Genomic DNA, 23,491 nt, shown 5'->3' with positions numbered 1-23,491 from the left:
CATGCATGCCGAACTTGCGGCATAGTACAATGAGGTGGCTTTGCACAAACCTCAGTGCACCATCCGCAAACCAATTCATTTTGGCATCGATGAGATCGTCTCTTATGCTCCCATTACTGTCAATGGAGATCCAGAGAACTATCAAGAGGCTATGAAAAGTTTAGACATAGAATCATGGATGCAGGCCATGATGGAGGAGATGGAGTCTTTTAGGAAGAATCAAATATGGTAGCTGGTGGATCTATCTAGAGATACTTGACCTATTGGCTCCAAATAGATTTTTACTAGAAAGGAGACACCTTCAGAGTAAGATAGAGTAAGATACAAGATTAGGCTTGTAACCAAAGAGTACTCATAGAGAGGAGTGGACTACTCAAAGGTTTTCTCTCCTATTGTGCGCCATACTTCAATTCGAATGCTATTGTCGCTTGTGGCTGAACAAGACTTGAAATTAGAGCAGATGGATGTGAAGACGGCCTTCCTTCAAGAAAATTTAGAGGAGGAGATCTATCTAGAGCAGTCAAAGGGGTTCTGGGAGCCAGGATCAGAAGAGAAGATTTGTTTGCTATATAAGTCATTGTATGGATTGAAGCAGTCGTCAAAGAAGTGGTACAAACATTTCGACTCTTATGTAAGGAGCATCGAACTTTCTAGGTACGAATATGATCCTTGTGTGTATGTCAAGACACTTGAGGATGAGTCTAGACTTTATTTACTTTTGTATGTGAATGACATGCTAATAGCATATAGGAGTAGAAGGGTAGTGCAGAACTTGAAGGCAGCCTTATCTCAGGAGTTTGAGATGAATTTGAATCTTGCAAAGAAGATCCTAGGCATGAAAATTCTCATAGATAGAATCAAAGGGTTGCTGCATGTATCACAAGGGGATTACATTTGAAAGGTGATGGAGAGATTTGGCATAAAGAATGCGAAACCGACAGCATTACCACTAATCGGTCATATCAATCTTTCGAAGTCTGTCACCCCAGACCGAGATGGAGGCTGAGGAGATGGAGAGAATACCATATGCTTTAGGTGTGAAAAGTCTTATGTATGCAATGGTGTATTGTAGGTCAGATCTTACCCATGCAATCAGTCAGGTCGGTAGGTTCATGGCGAAGCCTGGCAAGGAGCATTAAGGAGCACTGAAAGATATCTTTAGGTATTTGGTCGGCACAGTTGGAGTCGGTATCTACTATGGGCAGCAAGGTGGTGTTTATGAAAAGCTCCAACATATCCATAGAGGCTTTGGGTCAGATGGTTAGGTTCGTGGATATGGATTTTGAAGGAGACGTGGACACAAGGCATGCTACCACAAGATTTGTGTTCAAGTTGAATGGGGGTCTGGTCTCTTGGAGATCCTGCTTGCAACCCATCATGGCATTATCTACAACCAAAGTGGAGTATATCGACATTACGGAGACAGTGAAAGAAGCATTGTGACTGAAAGGATTGACTTCGAAAATGGGGTTTGAATAGGGAGCTGTCAAGATGCATAGCGACAGTCAAAGTGTACTGTTGTTGGTTCAGAACTTTGTCTATTATGTAAGGATCAAGCATATTGATATCAAATATCACCGGATTAAAGAGCTAGTAGAAAAAGATGAGGTGGAGCTGGTCAAAGTTCATATAAAGGATAATTCAGTTGATGCACTTACGAAGACTCTTTCGAGGGACAACTTTCACAAGTGTATAGTGCTGATAGGCCTGATGGATAGATCTAATTTTACAATAGCTTTAGAGTATCAAAATGAAGATTGTAGACTCAAGTGTGGTGCTCTCAAGCCTCAAATGGTCAAGAAAAAGACCATGATTTGAAGTCCATGAAGCATTCATGGAAGTTCTAGGGCTATTTTGGACTCTAGGGTGGAGGCAGTCAGCTCTCTACGATTTTGAGGCCCAGGAGACATGGGTCTTAAGAGGTTAATCCATTTTTGGACTAGGTTTAGGTCCAAAGAGGATGAGAGCACATAAGACATGAGTGTACATAGGCTTAGGTGAGTGCAATCACATGTGGTTTAGCCATCGGGAGTTTTTCGTTTGGATCAAGTTGACCAATTGTATATATATACATGATATAATTAGTTTTACATGTAATAAATCAATTAAAACCTATTCTCCCTGACATCTTCTCTCCCTCTCTAACCTTTCTCACATCCTAAGCTCTCTCCCTCTCAAAACCATAGCCATCACCTTCAAGAAAGGAGAAGAAAACCCAGGCCACCCTAGGGTTTTGGAGTTGGCACCTTGCCATTGTCGCCCCCCTTTCTTGTGGCTGCCCACTTTCTCCTTGGTTTAGGAGTTCTCCATCTAGTGTTAGTCCTCTTGAATAGTGGATTTCTAGATCTCCTTGCTTCCCGAGATTTAGGAGTTGAAGCCCTGTATAAATCCAACTTGGATTAGGAAAATAAGAGGCACTACAAAATGGCTGCCACCCAACCTTCTTGTTGCCAAAAGTTTTTCATTGCCTAAGCTCTAATCTCTTGGGTTTGTGACTATTTTAAAGACTCCATGCAGAGATCCTCTTGCCCCAACCACCCCTCCCCCCCCACTTTAGGTGTTCATCGCCAAGTTACGTCTCCCTTCGAAGATCTTTGGAGGCCTCAACCTCTCCCTCTCTCTCATCCTCCCTCTCCCACCCTTTCTCTCTCATCCTCTCTCTCTCCCTCTTTCAGTTCACCCTAGAATAGCATGGTCGCTAGCTGGTTTGAGCCCCAATACCATTTTGACGAACCATGGTTCAAAAAAGATATTTGTCATCTATCAGATCTTGTCAACTGATATGTCCATTTGAGTTGGTTAGGTCCCTCTCCCACCCTTTCTCTCTCATCCTCTCTCTCCCTCTTTCAGTTCACCCTAGAATAGCATGGTCGCTAGCTGGTTTGAGCTCCAATACCATTTTGACGAACCATGGTTCAAAAAAGACATTTGTCATCTATCAGATCTTGTCAACTGATATGTCCATTTGAGTTGGTTAGGTCTTTGTTCCTCCCAATCCTTTTAGACCCTTTTCTTGTAAAACCAAACTCCTCTTTGTAGCATGTCTCAGATGTTTGCTAATTATATATAAATTCTCAATGACTTAATTGTGTGAGTTATATGTTCTTTAATTTGCTTAGATCAGACTGCATCCACATCAAACTCTAACATCCCTATGCTCATCTTACGTGCATTGACATGTAGATGACCTAACATTTTAATCATTTCAACTTTCTTAGCATTATTCATAAAAGAATCGACTCCCAAAACCTAAAAGCCCCTCCCAGGTACCTAATATCTATAATAGACATTGCTAAATACATGAACTTTTTCTTTGTACCATAGATAAAAATAAAACATACGATCACATAGAGGTATATCTTGGGCAACCCTTTTCTCATCCTACTAAAGTTCCATTCATCTAATAAAAACACTAGCTTCTCACTTTTATAGTACAACTAACTCCATTATTTATGTTTCAGTGATTTTTCCATTATGCAACATCAAGCGACCCTTCACATTGCAAGTTATAAGTCTAATGTTCCAGGGTATCTTGGTGGCTGTTTTAAAATAGTAGAATTTTGCTCCATAGGAAGCCACATCATGTGAACTTCAATGTCTTGTGAAAATGCAATCTTCGAACATTTTGTTTTGATTTCACTTTCCTATTGAGTGATTGACTACAGAATAAAGCACATAACCAACAAAGATGAGAAAAGTCCCCAAGAATACTAAAACTAAATACAGCTGTTGACCAGTAATGTAGGAAGGGAAAGAATGAAATGGCTTGGTGGAGGAGGGTAAAACTGCTTGCCTTTGGATAAAGGCTAGACTCTGCTTTGAATCATTCATCGCCCATGGCCAGCTCCAGTGCATAGTCATCCTTTTCCTGCATGTTGAGCCAATAATTAATTGATCAAGAACTAAAATCAGTGGACTGTTCACAAAATGCTGTGGAACATGTAAATTTGACAGCAAGTAATATAGAATTGATATTATGTGCTGCAAAAACAATAACACACACAAATCACGTCTAATTTTAGCTTGGTATATGTGTTGCAGCTGTAATATCAAGGATGTAATGTGTTCCCGGGACATGACAATTGACAAGGTCATCCCGTTGAAGATGGAAAGGGAAGAAAAAAAACATGGCAAGCAGCATTTCCTTGGCTGTTCAGATAACATGAGAAAGTTCCAAGCAAATTCAAAGAAAGTCGCATGTTAACGCTAGCATGTGCATATGCATACACTAAAATCTTAATTCTGATTTTTCTTTTTCCTCAATCTAACTGTCCCTCTCATCAAAAAGAAGGCTGAGAAAACTCACAATAGGTCCCCGTGCAAAATATCGTCCAAATTGAAGCCAGTAAACCTACAAAGGAAAGGGAAGTTATATTTAACTGATATCATGGCATAGTCTAAACTGTCCATGATATTTAGAAAAAAAGAAAGAGTTTATTGGTTCACTCTCTTGGAGTTCTATTTTTAATAGTCATGATGAGTCTTGCTTTGAAATATCATACCTCATCCTCATCCTGAGTTTCAACTTCAATATCAGAAGATGGGAAGCCCACACAAAGTAATGCATAACCCTGAAAAGAGTAGTGAACACACTAGTTCTTGTAAATCTCTTCAATATAATTAGCTGAAGGGACACAGAAATGGATCATCAAAAATAACAGAAAAGTAACAAAATGAGGAAGAAAATCATAGTGATTATCACTTTGACTCTAACATGTATTCAAAATTGTAAAGTAACATAATATAAATGAGTATCTTTCAAAATTTCCAAATAAGCTTGTTATCTACAGGCTGACCATATGGGCTATGAAATGTTAATCATACTATTTATAATTCATGCAATTTTAGTTGTCTCATATGTCATGCCAATTATTACAGATCTAGATGTAATGAATTCCCAATATTTTAGAAAAGTATCAACCAGAGTTGAAACAATTTACCCTACGATACATCGAACAATAAGTCTGCAATGATCTCTAAAAGTTCTATGCTAATACTTGTTAGAAATTTATAGGAGCAAATTAATATAGAAAAGCTGGAAAATTTCTTAACCATGATGATATTCTTCACTATAAACAGCAACATGTGCAGTATTGCCTGGAAGTTGGCTTAATTCAGTAAAAAACACAGAAATAAGAAAATGATACTAGGTGGTTGGCCCCGTAAAAAGCCTAATAGTGCTCTTGATCAAATGGAAATTATTTCAGAATTCTGGCGTTATGTAAGGATACCAAAACAAAGTGAGTTTTTCCTTTTATAATGACAGTTTAGTGATTTTTTTTTGAAATATTCTGATTTCAGAATGGGGAGGCAAATAATTTGGATGGCAGGTTAGCTAAAGGGCCTATTTATCTAATCAAAGATTTCAAATGTGTATTGTGTTAGATGTATGCCATAGAAACTAATATGGCTGATACATTATAATAATTCTAAGACACAATTTTGTACTTAATATATTGATATAATCAATAAAAGGATAATTTCTTTTTCATTCAAGTGTGATGTGTCCTTGAATTGTCCATGGAATTAGTTTCGATACATATGCTCAAAGTGTTCAGAATTAGAGACTCGTATTTAATTCTTAAATACTCCCAGTCATAGGATCATCACGAGAATGATGATAGATCCAGATAGACTGGTGTACAAACTGCTTCCTTCAGGATAGATGAGTTTCTGATCTACTATGTAAAGACACAGGATGACGAGTGCGGGCGGTTGTTAGAGAACAACGAATACTGAGCATGACTATATGAGAAATCACTTGAATTTCTATTTGATCATCAGTGATTATCTCGATGTTGTAGTTGTGCGACTGATCCTTTGACTTGAGATAGTACTGCTGCTCGCAGTGAAGCTACTGAAGTTTGACTGACACATAAACATGAGTCTCAATGAGCCCTTATAGTAGATGTTGGCGACAGTTAGTCCACTGTAGGAATGGGGTGCGCATCAAGATAGGATCTATCGACTTTGAAAGAGAGGAGTAGTCCTATGAGATTTGAAAGGCTAAGTTCAAAAATCTATAGCCATAGTAGTATGATTGATGGAAAAGAGTTTTCATAGAAGTCACAACTGGACTTGAGTTAATCGAATCTATCATATGACTAATATTGAGATTTGACGATTTATCCATGATTTGCTATCTAGTCGGGACTCACGATAGAGGGACTGAATCATACGTTAACTACACCTAGAGGTTCATTTCAATTTTACTGGATTGTCACTAAATACTGCTAGGTGTCACTGGTGGATTGTGAGAGCTCACTAAGATCATTCTGGATCGACAATCCTTGCTGAATTAGAGTGAAATTATTTTAACCCATTGAAAAAAATTTCAATAATATAATGATAAAGATCATTGTATATTTCACTATCAGATAGAATTGAACCTATGGGGTCACATAACAAAGAGATTAGGTTTGGAATAAGTAATTGAGCTTATGAAGTATCAATTGGGTTTAGAAAAACCCATTGGATTCATTATAATCTTGCTAGCACATAGTTGGACCCAATTCCTCTTTCCGTTAGAATTACTTATTTGATAAGATAATTTTAACTTAATTACCTGTTAATAACCTATATGAATAAGATTCATGAGACTCTAATTGTTGGATGTCTAAGGTTATGAATCATATTAATTAAGGATGCAAGTCCCTAATTAATTCCCTTGATAGTTATTTTTGGGCGCCACTTTGATTTGATCAAGTTGGGCATGTCCATTGATTAGAGGGCTTTTAGTTCTCTTATGGGATGTCTTTTAGATGTATTTTGGAGTATCTAATTATGGATACAAGGGCTCTAATTGTTGGCGCCTAAAGGGTATCCTAAAGTAAGTTGGATAACTTAAATTAATAGAAAACCCAATGTAAGTAAAACTTGTATTATGTGATTGAATAGGATTCAATCATTGTGCCTATTTAAAGAAACCTCCCCTAAGGTCCCTGGAGAATCCAAACCAGCAGCTCCTCATGCCCAAAGGCTCTCCCCACATCCTCTCTTCCTCTCCCTTCCTCTTCTCTTGGGCGTTCTACATGCTGATCCCTTGAGACACGAGTCCCAAGAAGTTCCACGCCCAAAGTGTTGGGTGTCCCACAATTTGCTAGTTGCTAGTATTTTGTAGCAGCACAAAGCAAGGAGCAACTCTAGAGAAGAGGAAAAGAAGAAGATCAAAGAGAAAGATCAAGCGTTGATCACGATCCAGACTTCGTTCAGATTCAACAGGCTAAATTTTGGAGAATCAAAATTCAGATTAAAGAGGACTGTTCTAAGCTGATCCTGAGTGGATACTCATAGAAGTCGGACTTTTGTGTGGCTAAAAGAGAATCTCTTCTCTTTCAGATCTAGATTCGAAGAAAAAGATTGCAAAATAGGTATGTGATTTGATCACAATCTGAATTTCAGCATATATCAATTTTAGCATATGAGATAGATCTATGTGGTTTTATATTTTCATGCATGCATAATTCAGATTAAAAATATTTTAATCTTATTCTCCGCTGCAATGTTTGAAAAATAAAATTTTTGAAATACATATACATGCACCAAATCTCGAATTCTAACAATGGTATCAGAGTCATGGATTTTTATTTGCTAAATTTTGATATACATATTTTTGAAAAAAATTTAAAATTAGATTTTTTCTTAATATATGAGATGTATAGATGGATCTTCTAATCTAAAATTTGATTTTGCATTTAATTTCAAAACATATAGTTGATATGTAATTGCATGTATAGATCTAAATTTTGATCTACAAAGAGTTCTAGTTCATATTCATGTGATATATAGATGCATGCATAAAATCTGAAATTTTTATATGATTTGAATTTTGATTTACATATGTGATATATGATTATACATTTATATCATAAATATGCTTTTAATCTGATCTATGATTAGTATATAAGATATATGATATCATACTTAAATCTGAAATTTTGTTTAGATCTGATTTTATATGCATATATTTGATATATGTTTGTATGCTAAAATCTGAAAATTATTTTCATATTTTAAAATTTACTGTTATGCAATAAATTTAGATTTGAAATATGATTTTAGAATCTAAAATTTGTGTTTGTACAAGAGAATTTTTGTCATAAGAAAATCATAAATTAGGTCATGTAATAGGATTGTATTTAAGGTTTTTGATTTGAGTCATATGGGTCTAACTCGATTAAATAATTGATCATACCGAGTCAAGTGATGACAAGGGTCAGATCAATTAAGTTTATGATCATATAATTATTATTGATCAAATCATTTGAATCCCATATGTAGAATCAATTAACCTAAGGAACTAATTTGGCTCGCTGGTTTGAGCCTGATTCACTAGTGCTAACCAATTCTGATCAATCAACCTATTGGTGTTTAAGGCAAGTTAATGAAACATGATTATTTAATTGGTTCTGTTAGCCGACTTGATCAATTTATTGGTGTCTTAGGAAGACAATGGGAGACTCTCATCGATCTCCATTTACTTGGCCAATTTGAAAGATTGGGTCTTGAATTAGGTTACTTAGCAATCTGATTTAGCCCATACCAGCTAGATCGATCATATGATGACTGATTAGATGAGATCTAAACCTAAACTTCTCCACAAATATTAAATCCACAGGTCTTCCACCATTGTAGATGTGCGGAGGTGCTACCGACGTTGATTGTTTTCGATTAGTCACAGTGGTTCAGTTGCATTGAGAACACGCAACCACTCTATTAGCAAAGAGTTGCTCTAAGATAAGGATGGGGTTAGACCTAATAACTATTAGGTGAGAGACCAATAACGGCCTTGCACCTGCTTGTGAATGGTGGATTGAGTTTAACTAAAAAATGTAGACAATAACTGTTAGATGAGCCCACATGATTTAGAGGTCAAGTCGCTGCAATATGCTTAGTGAAGCATCTGGACAAAGAGTTGCTTACGCATCGGTGTGCATGTTACCAATAACTGTTAGGTGAGGTGCATGCCATCAGTGGGACCGCAGTACCCAGTAGAAATCCTTTATCATGTTAGGATTTTTGTTTTCTTCTCGGAGAGTGGAGGGATCCAATAAATTAATGGGAGCTATTGTTTGCATCTTAAAATCTCTAGAAGTAAATATAAACATTAAGTATAAAAGTCTAACTTGAATTTTTACTCTCACAGTTAAGCCACGATATCAGCCTCAAACCCTCTAGCCCGCATTCTTAAAACCAATCGTTTGACTAGTACCAATTACAAAGACTGGCTCAGAAACTTCAGGATTGTCTTGACCTCAGAAAAGTTAAGCCATATTTTCGATCAGGATCCCGTAATGCTACCAAACTGTCCTACTACTGAGCAAAGAGCTACTTTTGAGAAGTGAACGGATGAAGACAGTTGGATCAAGTATTATGTACTGGCGTCTATGTCAAACAAGTTATAAAGCCAGCACGAGCATATGTCTACTGCCTGGGCCATGATCACTCACCTACAAGAGTTGTATGGTGAGCAGAGCCGTACTGCATGCTTCGAAGTATCCAAAAGATTCTTCAATCTGAAGATGTGCGAAGGACAGTCTGTCCATGAGCACTGTATGATAGTGATCAAGGACATTGAGGAGCTTGGGAAGTTTGGACTAGAAATGCAAAAGGAATTCTAGATAAATCTGATCCTTCAATCCCTGACCAGTTCATACAGTCAATTCATTGTGAATTTTTATATGAACAAATTTGACTGCACTATTCTCGAACTTGTCAACATGTTGGTCACCACGGAGGGTACCTTGAAGAGTTCAAGGGACACTGTTCTTACTGTGGAGCAGACTTCTTCTTCCAAGAGAAAGTCTACTGGAAGGAAAAAGATTTTAAATCTGCGAAAAAGCAAAAGAAAGAGCAAACCGAAGAAGAATGGTCCAAAGGCGGTCGAGGTAAAGGAAAAGTATTTCCACTGTCATGCTGAAGGCCACTGGAGAAGGAACTGTCCTAAATACCTAAAGAGACTAAAGACTAAAAAAGATAATAAATCTTCTGAAGGTATGCTCGTAATTGAATCTAACCTTATGTTTCTTCTACTTCTAGTTAGGTATTGGACTCTGGCTCGAGTACTCATATATGTACCTCAGTGCAGGATTTGATAGAAAGTAGAAGGTTGAGGAAAGGTGACATGATCCTTCGAATCGACAATAGAGTAAAGGTTGCTACAGAGGCCATTGGCACTTACCCTCTTCGATTACCGTCTAGTGTTAGATTAGATTTAAAAGACTGTTATTATGTTCCTGTAGCTAGTTGGAATTTGATTTCCGTATCTATGCTAACACAGGAAGGTTTTGAAATTTGTTTCAATAAAGATTTTTGTTCTATTTATTTACGAAATAAATTTATTGTACGAGATCTTTTAATTGACAGTCTTTATCACTTGCATGTTGATGCGAATGTGAACCTAAACGAGCAAATAGTAAGTGTCGTTGGTCAAAAGAGATCCAAAGATGAAATTAACCAAAAGTACTTATGGCACCATAGACTAGACCATATTGGAGAGGACAGGATAAACAGACTGAAGAAGGAAGGGATCCTTGGCTCTCTTAATCCAGAGTCGTATCCAGCTTGCGAATCCTGCCTTCAAGGAAAGATGGCCAAGTTGCCCTTTGTAGGACATGGAAAAAGGGCCATAGGGTTACTTGCCTTCGTACACATCGATGTGTGTGGGTCATTTGATGTGCAGATCAGGGGTGATTATACTTCATTATCTTTATCGATGATTTGTATAGGTACGGATATGTGTATCTGATAAAACATAAGTCTGAGGCCTTTGAAAGGTTCAAAAAATTTAGGCATGATGTAGAAAAACAAACAGGCAAATCCGTTAAGATTCTTCGATCTGATCGAAGAGATGAATACCTCAGTCGGTAATTTTTGAAATATCTTAAGGACAATAGTATAGTCTCTCAATAGACCCCTCCTGGAACGCCTCCACTCAATGAAATATCCAAAAGGAGGAATAGGATCCTATTGGATATGATCCGATCCATGATGAGCTTCACTGATCTACCTTTATTTTTTTGAAGACATGGCTTGTTAACTGCCATTCACTTGTTGAATAGGGTTCCATCAAAGTCTATTCCTACCACACCGTATGAGATATGATTCAATAAGAAGCCGAGTCTAGGTTCTCTCAAGATTTGGGGATGTCCGACCTATGTCAAGAGACAGATAACGGATAAGCTAGAGGATAGATCTATTATAGCTCGCTTTATAGGGTATCCAAAAGAATTCATAGGATACTACTATTTTTCATAAGATCATAATGTGATTGTGAGTCGAAATATTGTATTTGAAAAAAAATAGTTTATCTAGGATGACGGTAGTGGGAGGTTAGTGGAGCTCGAAGAGAGTCTTTGAAGAGCCCAGAGCTATAGATCCTCAAAAATCCATAGTCCATAAGCAAATAGTTGATGTTTCTTTACCATCTTGTAGATCTAGCAGGATCTCCCGACCTCTTGAAAGGTACATAAATATGCTTACGGAGGAAATAAAGGAAATATTTCTTATAGGAGATAGAGGTCATAGTGATGACCCTAATACCTTTGACAAGATGATGTATGACATCAATTTCGAGAAATGATTAGATGCTTGAAGTTAGAAATTGACTTGATGTATTCGAACTAAGTCTGGACTTTAATAGATCCACCTAAGGGCATCGTATCCATTGGGTGTAAATAGATTTATAAAAGAAAAATAGATGCCGATGGTAAGGTAGAGACCTATAAAGCTAAGCTTATGGTAAAAGTTATAGTCAACGTGAGGGCATTGACTATTAAGAAATCTTCTCGTCCGTAGCCATGCTGAAATCCATCCGCACTTTGTTTGCTATTGTGGCTTACTATAATTATGAAATCTTGTAGATGGATGTAAAAACTACTTTCCTGAATGGATATCTTGAGGAAGATATCTAGATGGAGCAGCCTATGGGTTTCACATTTGGTGATGGTGATCACAGAGTTTGCAAGCTGTAAAGGTCCATATACAGATTAAAATAGGCTTCCCAAAGTTGGAACCATCATTTTGATGAGGCAATCAAATCGTTTGATTTCATAAAAAATGAAGAGGAACCTTGTGTGTACAAGAGGGTCAGTGAGATTGCGATCACCTTCCTCGTATTATACGTGGATGATATTCTCCTTATTGGGAATGACATTCTCATGCTGATCATAGTCAAAAGATTATTGTCCAAAGAATTCTTCATGAAAAACCTAAAGGAAGCATTCTATATTCTCAGAATAAAGGTCTATAAGGATAGACCTAAATGGATGCTTGGTCTGTTACAAAAGCTGTATATAGAGAAGGTGCTGAAGAGATTTAGCATAAAAAACTCCAAGAGAAGTCTCTTACCTCTTAAGCATGGTATTAGTCTCTACAAGACGATGTGTCCGACCACATCTGAGGAGATACAGCGCATGAGTACGATTTCTTATGCCTCAACTATAAGAAGCCTCATGTATGCCATGCTATGTACTCAATCTGATATTATCCTTGTCGTGAGTGTCACGAGCAGGTATTAGTCGAATCCAGACGAGGAGCACTGGATAGCCGTGAAGAACATCCTTAAGTACTTAAGAAGGACTAAGGATTTGTTCTTGATTTTTGAAGGTGATTCTGAGTTGCGAGTCGAGGGCTATACTGATTTAGACTTCATGTCTGATCCTGATGATAGAAAGTCTACATCAGAGTACGTGTTCGTTTGCAATGATGGTGCAGTTAATTGAAAAGTTTCAAACAACCCATTATAGCGAATTCGACTACGGAGGCTGAGTATGTCGCTACTTCGGATGCTGCAAAGGAAGGCTTCTGGTTCAAAAAGTTCGTTGCGGAACTTGGGGTTATGACATCGGATGCCATACCACTGTATTGCGACAACAATGAAGCCATATCACTTGCTAAAGAGCTGAGGTCTCATCAAAAGTCTAAGCACATCGAGCGACATTTTCATATCATACGTGACTACCTCGAAAAAAATATATCGAGATACGAAGAGTAGGCTCCACGGACAACGTGGTAGATCTGCTGACTAAGCAATTGAACCAACCAAAAATGAAAGTCCACCTTAAGAAGATGAAACTTAAATTTGTGGCCAATTGATTTTAGTCCAAATTGGAGATTGTTAGATATATATCTTACAAGCCAATATGGCTGACATATTGTAATAATTCTAGGGCATAATTTTGTACTTAATATATTGATATGATCAATAAAAGGGTAATTTCTTTTTCATTCAAGTGCGATGTGTCCTTGAATCGTCCATGGAATTAGTTTCGATACATATTCTCAAAGTGTTGAGAATCAGAGACATGTATTTAATTCCTAAATACTTTCGATCATAGGACCATCATGAGGACGGTGATAAATTCGGATAGACTGGCACACAAATCGCTTCCTTCAAGATATATGAGTCTCTGATCTACTGTGTAGAGACACAAGATGATGAGTACAGATGGTTGTTAGAGAATAACTAGTACTGAGTATAATCATATGAGAGATCACTTAGATTTCTATTTGATCGTCAGTGATTATCTCGATGCTGTAGTTATGTGATTGGTCCTTTGACTTGAAATGGTACTGCTGCTCGCAGTGAGGCTGCTGAAGTTTGATTGATACATAAATATGGATCTCAATGAACCCTTGTAGTAAATATTGGCAACAGTTAGTCCACTGTAGAAGTGGGATGCGCATCAAAATAGAATCTATCGACTTTGATAGAGAGGAGTAGTTCTATAGAATTTGAAAGACTAAGTCCAAGAATCTATGATTATAGTAGTATGATTGATGGAAAAGAGTTTTCACAGAAGTCACAACTAGACTTGAGCTAATCGAATCTATCATATGACTGATATTGAGGTTTGACGATTTATCCATGATCTGTCATCTAGTCGGGACTTACGATAGAGAGAATGAATCACACGTTAACTATACCTAAAGGTTCATTTCAATTCTACTGGGTTGCCACTACATACTGCTAGGTGTCACTGGTGGATTGTGAGAGCTCACTAGAATCATTCTGGATTGACAATCCTTGCTGAGTTAGAGTGAAATTGTTCGGACCTATTGAAAAAAAATTTCAATGATACAATGATAGGGCTCATTGTATATCTCACTACCAGATAAAATTAAACCTATGGGGTCACACAACAAAGAGATTAAGCCTGAAATAAGTAATTGAGCTTATGAAGTGTTAATTGAATTTAGAGAAACCCATTGGGTTCATGATAACCTTGCTAGCACATGGTTAGATCCAATTCCTCTTTTCATTGGAATTATTTATTTGATAAGATAATTCTAACTTAATTACCTGCTAATAACCTACATGAATAAGATTCATGAGACTTCAATTATTGGGTGTTTAAGGTTATGGATCATATTAATTAAGAATGCAAGTCCCTAATTAATTTTCTTGATAGTTATTTTTGGGTGCGACATTGATTTGATCAAGTTGGACATGTCCATTGATTAGAGGGTTTTTAGTTTTCTTATGTAGCATCTCTTAGGTGTGTTTTGGGGTGTCTAATTATGGGTGCAAGGGCTCCAATTGTTGGTTCCTAAAAGGTCTCCTAAAATAAGTTGGATCACTTAAGTTAATAGGAAACCCAATGCAAGTAGGACTTGTATTATGTAATTGAATAGGATTCAATCCTTGTATTTATTTAAAGGGACCTCCCTAAGGTTCCTAGAGCATCCAAACCAACAATCCCTCATACCCAAAGACTCTCCCCATGCCCTCTCTTCCTCTCCCTTCCTCTTCTCTTAGGCGTTCTACACGCCCATCCCTTGGGATGCGAGTCCCAAGGAGTTCCACGCTCAAGATGTTGGGCGTCCCATAGTTTACTGGTTGCTGGTATTTTGTAGCAGCACAAAGCAAGAAGAAACTCTAGAGAAGAGGAGAAGAAGAAGATCAAAGAAAAAAATCAAGTGTTGATCGCAATCCAGGCTTCGTTCAGATTCAGCAGGCTGAATTTTGGAAAATCAAAATTCAGATTAAAGAAGGCTGTTCCGACTGATCCCGAGTGGATACTCATAGAGACCGGATGCTTGTGTGGCTAAGAAAGAACTTCTTCTCTTCCAGATCCAGATTCAAAGAAAAGGATTGCAAAATAGGCATGTGATTTGATCACAATCTGAATTTCAGCATATATCAATTTCAGTACATAAGATAGATCCATGTGATTTTATATTTTCATGCATGCATAATTCAGATTAAAAATATTTTAATCTTATTCTCCGCAGCGGTGTTTAAAAAATAATTTTTTTGAAATACATATATATGCACCAAACTCCGAATTCCAACATATTGGACCCCTGTTTCTTAATTGGCACCATGCACATGCTTCACTCTTCAATGAACCCATAAATGTCAATTACCATCTAATACAAGAATAAACAAAAGAAAAAGATAGACTGCCATGATCCAGCAAGGGGGCTTGAATTCTAAATCTGTTATAGCCCAAAGCCCAAGCCCATCTAGCAAGACCCAAGCCCAAAAAAAAAAAATAGAGAGAAACAGGGGATCGGGAAGAAGACTCCCGGTAGGAGTCTTCTTCTCCGATCAAATCTCGAAGATCGGAATCCTAAGACCACCGGGAGTCCTAGGGTTCTCTATAAAAGGACCTTCCCCTTCCTTAGAAGCCGATCATCGGCCCTCTTCCCCTCTCTTTCTCCCTGATTTTCCGATTTAGAGCCGCAGACACCCGTCTTGTTCTCGCCATGATTGCTCGCCGGTGGGGTCACCGGAGGCCGAAGTGAGTTCTCCTTCTCTTCCTCTCTTCTTTCCCCTTCTTCCCGTGCCTTTGTGCGCGACTGCCGGCGACGGGTGTCGCCAATTTTTGGTCGGAAAAGAGACCTCTGTTTTGGCCTCTTTTCCCTTGGATTTTTTGGTGCCGGCGATCGCAATCGATCGCCGGCCATGCCTCTCCGTAACCGGGGGAGTGGCCCCCCTCTACCGTCGGCCTCCACCGTGGCGGCTGTGGCCTGAATGGCCCGGCAAAGGACGGGACCCGCCGGTCCCCTATTCTGGCCTGGAAGGAGCCCGAGAAGAAAAAGAGAAAAGAAAAGAAAAGAAAAGAAAAGAAAAGAAAAAGAAGAAAAAAGAAGAAAAAAGAAGAAAAAAGAAGAAAAAAGAAGAAAAAGAGAAAAGAAAAGAAAAGAAAAGAAAAAGAAGAAAAAGAAGAAAAAGAGAAAAGAAAAGAAAAGAAAAAAAAAATAAGAAAAAAAAATAAAATATATAAATAAATAAATAAATAATAAAATAAAAAAGAATGAGAGAGAGTTTCTCTCTCTTCTCTCTTCTTTCAGTCTAAAATCTTATTTTCTCTCTCTGGAATTGAACTTTCTCTCTCTACTTTCTCTCTCTAGAAATTGCTCTCTCTAGATTGTTTCTCTCTCTTGATGGATTTTTCTCTCCAAAGTTATTCTTCGAAGATTAGCGTAGTAAAAGGCTTCATTTTGATGATTTTGATCGAGTTTAGGAAAGAGTCTGATTTTAAATGAGGTTTTGATTTGGGACTTGTTTAGATTTAATTTTTGAATTAAAATTAATGTAAAAATATAATTTTGGATAATAGGCACTGAAGAATCTCCTAGAAGTTAGTCGATCTATTCATTCAGTGCTCCGTGAAAGGTAAGTAATGAATCATCTTCTCGAGATATTTCATATTTATTCTAAAAATAAATAATTATTCTTTAAAATTATGCATGATTTATGAAATTATATTTTGAAAGAAAAGTGCTTTTGAAATATTATGGTACGTCGATTATGCACATATTCAGTGAAAAATTTATGATATATTATGATACAAAGTATTTTGATACAGATCGGATTTATGCTCTCAGCCTAACTATATTTCAGTGGGCCCCGTCAATGGGGATTATACGTTGATACTCAGTGGACCCTGCCAGTGGAGGTTGTACGCTGGTGTTTGTGGACCCTGCCAGTGGGGGTTGTACGTTGGTATTCTGTGGATCCCGCCAATGGGGGTTAAACGTTGGTCATAGTCGAGGCTGTTGAGTTACGAGTGTTTTGAATCGAATCAGATTTATGATTATATTATATGTGAATATTTGAAAATATTGGATTTGTATTAAATCAACATGAAATATATTTTTATGTTTATTTGCAACATTGTTCTTGAAAATTATATAATATCTGAAATATCTAGTTGAGATATTTGTTACTTATTGGGCTGTCTAGCTCATTACCTTTCTTTCTATTTTTCAGATTCAGATAATTAATTTCGAGCGTGGGAAGAAATATTGGGATAGAGCTTTTAGAGGCGAGATTTAGCATTGTTAACTTCATTGAACTTAGATCTATTATTTTATTTTTAGTAAAATTTTATTGGATGTAAGATATTTGTTTTAATTACTTGAATTAAAGTTGAATAATAATTATTTGAATTTATTCCGCTATGATGCATTGATATCGTGATGAGATGCCTTGCATACTTATAGAGAGAGTTCTTCATAAGTATGCGGTGGTTGCTGCGACCTCCTGCTCGCGATCTCGGGCCGGGGGCGTGACAATTAATATGGTATCAGAGCATAAGTGGATAAATTATGACACATAGAATTAGACATAGTATGAGTATAGGTGGGTAAATATTAAAAATATTGGGACGATAAAGTATGAGCATCATAATAAACCCATCATAACAAATAGATAAATGAATCTAATAAGGTTTTACTACTACAAGGTTATCATGCCTCCCCGTGGAATGACAAGAACTACTCAAGGAATTGCAAGAGAGACATCACAACCATGGGATGGTAGCACTCCCCATCTGACCAGTGGTACCCCTCAGGAGGAGGGAGTCGTAGATCCTAATGGGAGTACTTCGAGAGCACGTCAGGAGCCAGATATGGCTTAGTTAATGTAGACCCTAATCAGGATGGTACAAGCGCAACAACAAATACAGCAGCAAATGTTTGAACAACAGCAGATACAACGAGATACACAACAACATCAGCATCCACCACCACAACATGGAGAGCAACCAGTACAACGAAACAACATTTCAGAATTTAAAAAGCTTGCTCCTCCAGCTTTCAAGGGGACTACTAAACCTTTGGAGGCTGATAACTGGATAATGGAGATGGAGAAGGCCTTTGCTGTCCAAGAGTGTCTTGATGAAAAAAAGATTCGATATGCAGCTTATTTACTACAAGGAGAAGCATACAACTGGTGTCAGCGACTACAGCGCAAGTATGAACAAGATGGCAAAATACTTACCTGGAAAAGATTTTGGATTGCATTCTATGATCAGTATTTTCCTCGGAGTATAAGGATCCAGAAAGAGCAAGAGTTTATTTATTTAAAGCAAAAGGGTATGAGTGTGACTGAATATGAAGCAAAATTTACAGAGTTAGCAAAATTTGCTCCGAGATTAGTGGATGGTGAGCAAGAACGTGTTCACAAGTTTGAGATGGGACTGAGAACTGAGATTCGAAAACAAGTGGTTCTATATGAATTGACAACTTATGCAGATGTGGTAAACAAAGCACTGATAATTGAAAGAGAAGTCAATGAAGAACGCATGGAAAGGGAAAGAAAGCAAAGAAAGAGAGCAAAATCAAATGATACACAAGGGCAGAATAATAAAAACATCAAAAGTTCAGCTAAGGGAGCAATAGATAATAAGACTCAATAGATTGACAGTAAGCAGTGCTCCAGATGTGGCAAAAATCATGCAGACAGGAATTGCCATTGAAATACAGGTGCTTGTTTCAAATGTGGTCAGATGGATCATAAAATTGCTAGCCACCCGCTAAATACAAAAAATTAAGTTGGCCAAAGAACTTATGAAGGACAACATAGGGGTGGTGGACAGATTTCTAAAACCCAGAGAAGAGTTTATGCGCTTACTCAACAGAATGCACAGGCTTCCAATACAATGGTGACAGGTATGAAAAATTTCAAGGACAAAATTTTTTTTAGGGGTGAAGAATGTTATAGCCCAAAGCTCAAGCCCATCTAGCAAGACCCAAGCCCAAAAAAAAAAAAAAATAGAGAGAAACAAGGGATCGGGAAGAAGACTCCCGGTAGGAGTCTTCTTCTCCGATCAAATCTCAAAGATCGGAATCCTAGGACCACCAGGAGTCCTAGGGTTCTCTATAAAAGGACCTTCCCCTTCCTTAGAAGCCGATCATCGACCCTCTTTCCCTCTCTTTCTCCCTGATTTCCCGATTTGGAGCTGCGGACACCCATCTTGTTCTCGTCGTGATTGCTCGCCGGTGGGGTCACCGGAGGCCGAAGTGAGTTTCCCTTCTCTTCCTCTCTTCTTTCCCCTTCTTCCCGTGCCTTTGTGCACAACTGCCGGCGACAGGTGTCGTCGATTTTTGGTCGAAAAAGAGACCTCTGTTTTGGCCTCTTTTCCCTTGGATTTTCCGGCGCCGGCGATCGTAATCGACCGCCGGCCATGTCTCTCCGTAACCGGGGGAGTGGCCCCCCTCTACCGCCGGCCTCCGCCGTGGCAGCCGCGGCCTGAATGGCCCGGCAAAGGAGGGGACCCGTCGGTCCCCTGTTCCGGCCTGGAAGGAGCCCGAGAAGAAAAAGAGAAAAGAAAAGAAAAGAAAAGAAAAGAAAAAGAAGAAAAAGAAGAAAAAGGAAGAAAAAGAGAAAAGAAAAGAAAAGAAAAGAAAAGAAAAAGAAGAAAAAGAGAAAAGAAAAGAAAAGAAAAAAAGAAATAAATAAAATAAATAAATAAATAAATAAATAATAAAATAAAAAAAATGAGAGAGAGTTTCTCTCTCTTCTCTCTTCTTTCAGTCTGAACTCTTATTTTCTCTCTCTGAAATTGGACTTTCTCTCTCTACTTTCTCTCTCTAGAATTTTCTCTCTCTAGATTGTTTCTCTCTCTTGATGGATTTCTCTCTCCAAAGTTATTCTTCAAAGATTAGCGTAGTGAAAGGCTTCATTTTGATGATTTTGATCGAGTTTAGGGAAGAGTCTGATTTTAAGTGAGGTTTTGATTTGGGACTTGTTTAGATTTAATTTTTGAATTAAAATTAATGTAAAAATATAATTTTGGATAATAGGCACTGAAGAATCTCCTAGAAGTTAGTCGATCTATTCATTCAGTGCTCCGTGAAAGGTAAGTAATGAATCATCTTCTCGAGATATTTCATATTTATTCTAAAAATAAATAATTATTCTCTGAAATTATGCATGATTTATGAAATTATGTTTTGAAAAAAAAGTACTTTTGAAATATTATGGCACGTCGATTATGCACATATTCAGTGAAAAATTTATGATATATTATGATACAAAGTATTTTGATACAGATCGGATTTATGCTCTCAGCCTAACTATGTTTCAGTGGGCCCCGCCAATAGGGATTATACGTTGGTACTCAGTGGACCCTGTCAGTGGGGGTTGTGCGCTGGTGTTTGTGGACTCTACCAGTGGGGGTTGTGCATTGGTGTTTGTGGACCCCGCCAATGGGGGTTAAACGTTGGTCATAGTCGAGACTGTTGAGTTACGAGTGTTTTGAATCGAATCGAATTTATGATTATATTATATGTAAATATTTGAAAATATTGGATTTGTATTAAATCAGCATGAAATATATTTTTATGTTTATTTGCAACATTGTTCTTGAAAATTATATAATATCTGAAATATCTAGTTGAGATGTTTGTTACTTACCGGGCTGTCTAGCTCATTACCTTTCTTTCTATTTTTCAGATTCAAATAATTAATTTCGAGCATGAGAAGAAATATTGGGACAGAGCTTTTAGAGGCGAGATTTAGCATTGTCAACTTCATTGAACTTAGATCTATTGTTTTATTTTTAGTAAAATTTTATTGGATGTAAGATATTTGTTTTAATTACTTGAATTAAAGTTAAATAATAATTATTTGAATTTATTCCGCTATGATGCATTGATATCGTGATGAGATGCCTTGCATGCTTATGGAGAGAGTTCTCCATAAGTATGTGGCGGTTGCCGCGACCTTCTGCTCGCGATCTCGGGCCGAGGGTGTGACAAAATCAGAAAAGAACGCCCAACATCTCCTGACTTGGTTTATCAACCAATTTTTTTTTTTAGTGTTTCTATGGAGATTGAACACATCCCTCTCTGATGAGAAGTTCGGAGGAAAAGGTGTCAGTTTTCCCTGAACTGACATGTGTTTTATGCTCTCCCAGGTGAAAGCTTAGCCAGAATTTCCTTTCTCTGTATAATGTAGCTGGATTTGTCTTTCTTGAGAATACAGTTGGAAGTCCAACTCCACAGATATATACTGGTCCATACTGAATGAAGAAATCCGAGATAAACAGTGGCTTGACAGAAAAAAGGAACAGAAATCTGGTGATAATGATCTTAAAGCCTCTCAAGGATAAGTGCATATGACTTCAGTCTTCAAATGTAATGGTATGCTGATGTTTGTGTGATGTCCGTCCGGATTCATAATGTTTGATTTTGATGTATAATATGTTATCCATTCGAAAATGAGAATTTTGCTCCACAAAACAGAAAAGAAAAGCAGTTTGCGACATGGACCACAAGATTAAACATAATAATATTCGTAGCAAAGGGTTGAGGTCATGATGCAAAAGGTTCATGATACATAAGACAGGAAAATATCAGTTAATCGCAGAAAACTTCAACAATGATTCACAAAATAAAAAAGAGAGAAAGCAAAGCAACCTTAGATTTCAGTTCTGCAGATATTCCAAGAGCCTCAGGTTGTTTAATTTGACCAGATTTTATCCGAACTGCACAGCTTGTACAGCAACCTAGTCAATGAAATTCAACTGATGTCAGTATGCTCAATTAAAGAACAGAATCCTTTTTTGGAAAGAGAAGGAAGTTGATGGTAACACATGCAGGCGAAGCAGATACCAGTTCTGTTACAAGAAATTGACAAGCATTCTAGTTTTATTCCTCTTAGAAAAGTTGTATGAGTAGAAAGATATAGAAGCAAAAGAAGAATCAGGCGCATATCAAATAACAGAAAATATACACTATTTTTTTTTCTTCTTATGGGATCCTTTGCTAAATTAAGGAATGCACATTTGTGGCAAGGCATGAGAAAAGCTTGAATGTTTCGTACATGATGGCCGATGAAAGAGTTGCTTTACTATGTTAATTGATACACCTAAGTGAATATTCATTAATCATGCATTACAGCTATGGATTTCCTTTTTATCCTTCAACTAGTTCAGGAGGTTTACGCCATAAGGTTCCAATAAAAGATGGCATAAATGGGTGTGTGTGGTGAAAAGTGGTTCACGGTGACCAATCATCACTGATTGCATTGCAATTAGCAATTCAGGGTAAATGACACATGGAGGCTGAAATATGAAGCACAAAAAAGCACCATATCTTCTATTAAATCATGGATTCTATGCACGCTAGTAGAATATAACCATATAAACAAAACGAGGCATAAGAAGCAAATTAAGATGCTATTGGTTGGGAGTGGCGTGGAAGGAGTCTGCACCGTGGCGGCAGGCAAAGGGGAGGGAGATGTTCTGGGCTTCCGCGGTGTGGAGAATGTACTGATCCTGCAGTTCTCAGTCCAGAACCAGAAAAAATTAAAGATGTTTTCCGACCTGAATGAAACATCGAAGAAGAGAAGAGGGATTGATTCGATCAAAACGGTGGGACTGGAAAGCATCATTATACCTCGGGGACCACGAAGTGGTGGACGACTCCGCGCTGGCGGTCGTGGACGGTGACGCGGTGACTTGGCACGGGCGAGGAGGAGGATGTGATCTTCTTGGGGCTTTTCCTGCTGGAGTGGTGGTGGTCACCATTTGCTGGTCTCGGAAGGAGTCGATTCCGATTTGGAGAGGAACCGAGGAGGAAAGAGCCTCGGCCCTTGTAGCAAAGGATTCGGAGATCCATCACCGTTCGCTTTTACCTCTTAAATATATCCTTCCATCTTCCTCTTCGTCGTCCCCGTGTGCACTATCTTTTGCAGCCTCGGTGCGAGAGCCAGACGCCGACGGCACGCAACGCTATCCCGAAGCGGATGTGGGGGGAACCAATCCGGACTGCTAGCGCTTCCACAAACAAATCACGCACACTGCCTGTCTACTATATAAACTATCAGAGGGCATGCTATGGTCCGATCAAGACCCGACCGAACCTGCTAGCATGCAGGTCCTGTTGTCTGAACAAGGTAGATACTTTCGTTATAATTAGATTTTATCATTATTATAGATAGAGTAGAAAATGAGTCTCATAATATGGTATGGAATGATTGGATTTGTTTAGCTCAAAATGGATATATGGTAGCCTGCACCAATCAAACTAGGTCCGGATCTAAGGTTGTATTTGATAACCAGCAGCAATTTAAAGTAGGCCCATTGAATTATTGTATTTGATATATTTTTTGGATGACAATTCAAATTGCCTTAGCAATCTATATTGTCTCTCATAAGGTAATCTAAACAGCCTTGAGGAGGGGTGGCTATCCAAATTATTACTTCTTTGGTAATGTTGCAATAAAAAGTTTAGACAAAATTATCTCTCAAAA

At 37.9% G+C, this 23,491-nt stretch overlaps 1 protein-coding gene across 2 annotated transcripts in view; it reads right to left on the bottom strand.

Moving 5' to 3' along the window:
• LOC105034502 (ferredoxin C 2, chloroplastic) overlaps window positions 1-23,029 on the bottom strand; it is a 58,136-nt gene extending 35,107 nt beyond the window's left edge. Inside the window, exons 1-6 of one of the 2 annotated variants that reach the window (XM_073248837.1) lie at window positions 22,636-23,029; window positions 22,451-22,514; window positions 21,655-21,743; window positions 4,503-4,571; window positions 4,307-4,351; window positions 3,794-3,868 (exon numbers count right to left, since the gene is read on the bottom strand). In XM_073248837.1, the coding sequence (XP_073104938.1) occupies window positions 3,824-3,868; window positions 4,307-4,351; window positions 4,503-4,571; window positions 21,655-21,743; window positions 22,451-22,514; window positions 22,636-22,857 (534 nt within the window). In that variant the 5' untranslated portion in view covers window positions 22,858-23,029 and the 3' untranslated portion in view covers window positions 3,794-3,823. Of the gene's footprint in view, window positions 1-3,599; window positions 3,869-4,306; window positions 4,352-4,502; window positions 4,572-21,654; window positions 21,744-22,450; window positions 22,515-22,635 lie in introns of those variants that run through there. The other variant, XM_010909693.3, reaches the window with a different exon arrangement.
• Window positions 23,030-23,491: the final 462 nt, after the last annotated feature.

The sequence above is a fragment of the Elaeis guineensis genome, chromosome 14, assembly GCF_000442705.2.
Source record: "Elaeis guineensis isolate ETL-2024a chromosome 14, EG11, whole genome shotgun sequence".
NCBI lineage: Eukaryota > Viridiplantae > Streptophyta > Magnoliopsida > Arecales > Arecaceae > Elaeis > Elaeis guineensis.
This window is presented reverse-complemented; position numbering and strand designations above follow the sequence as displayed.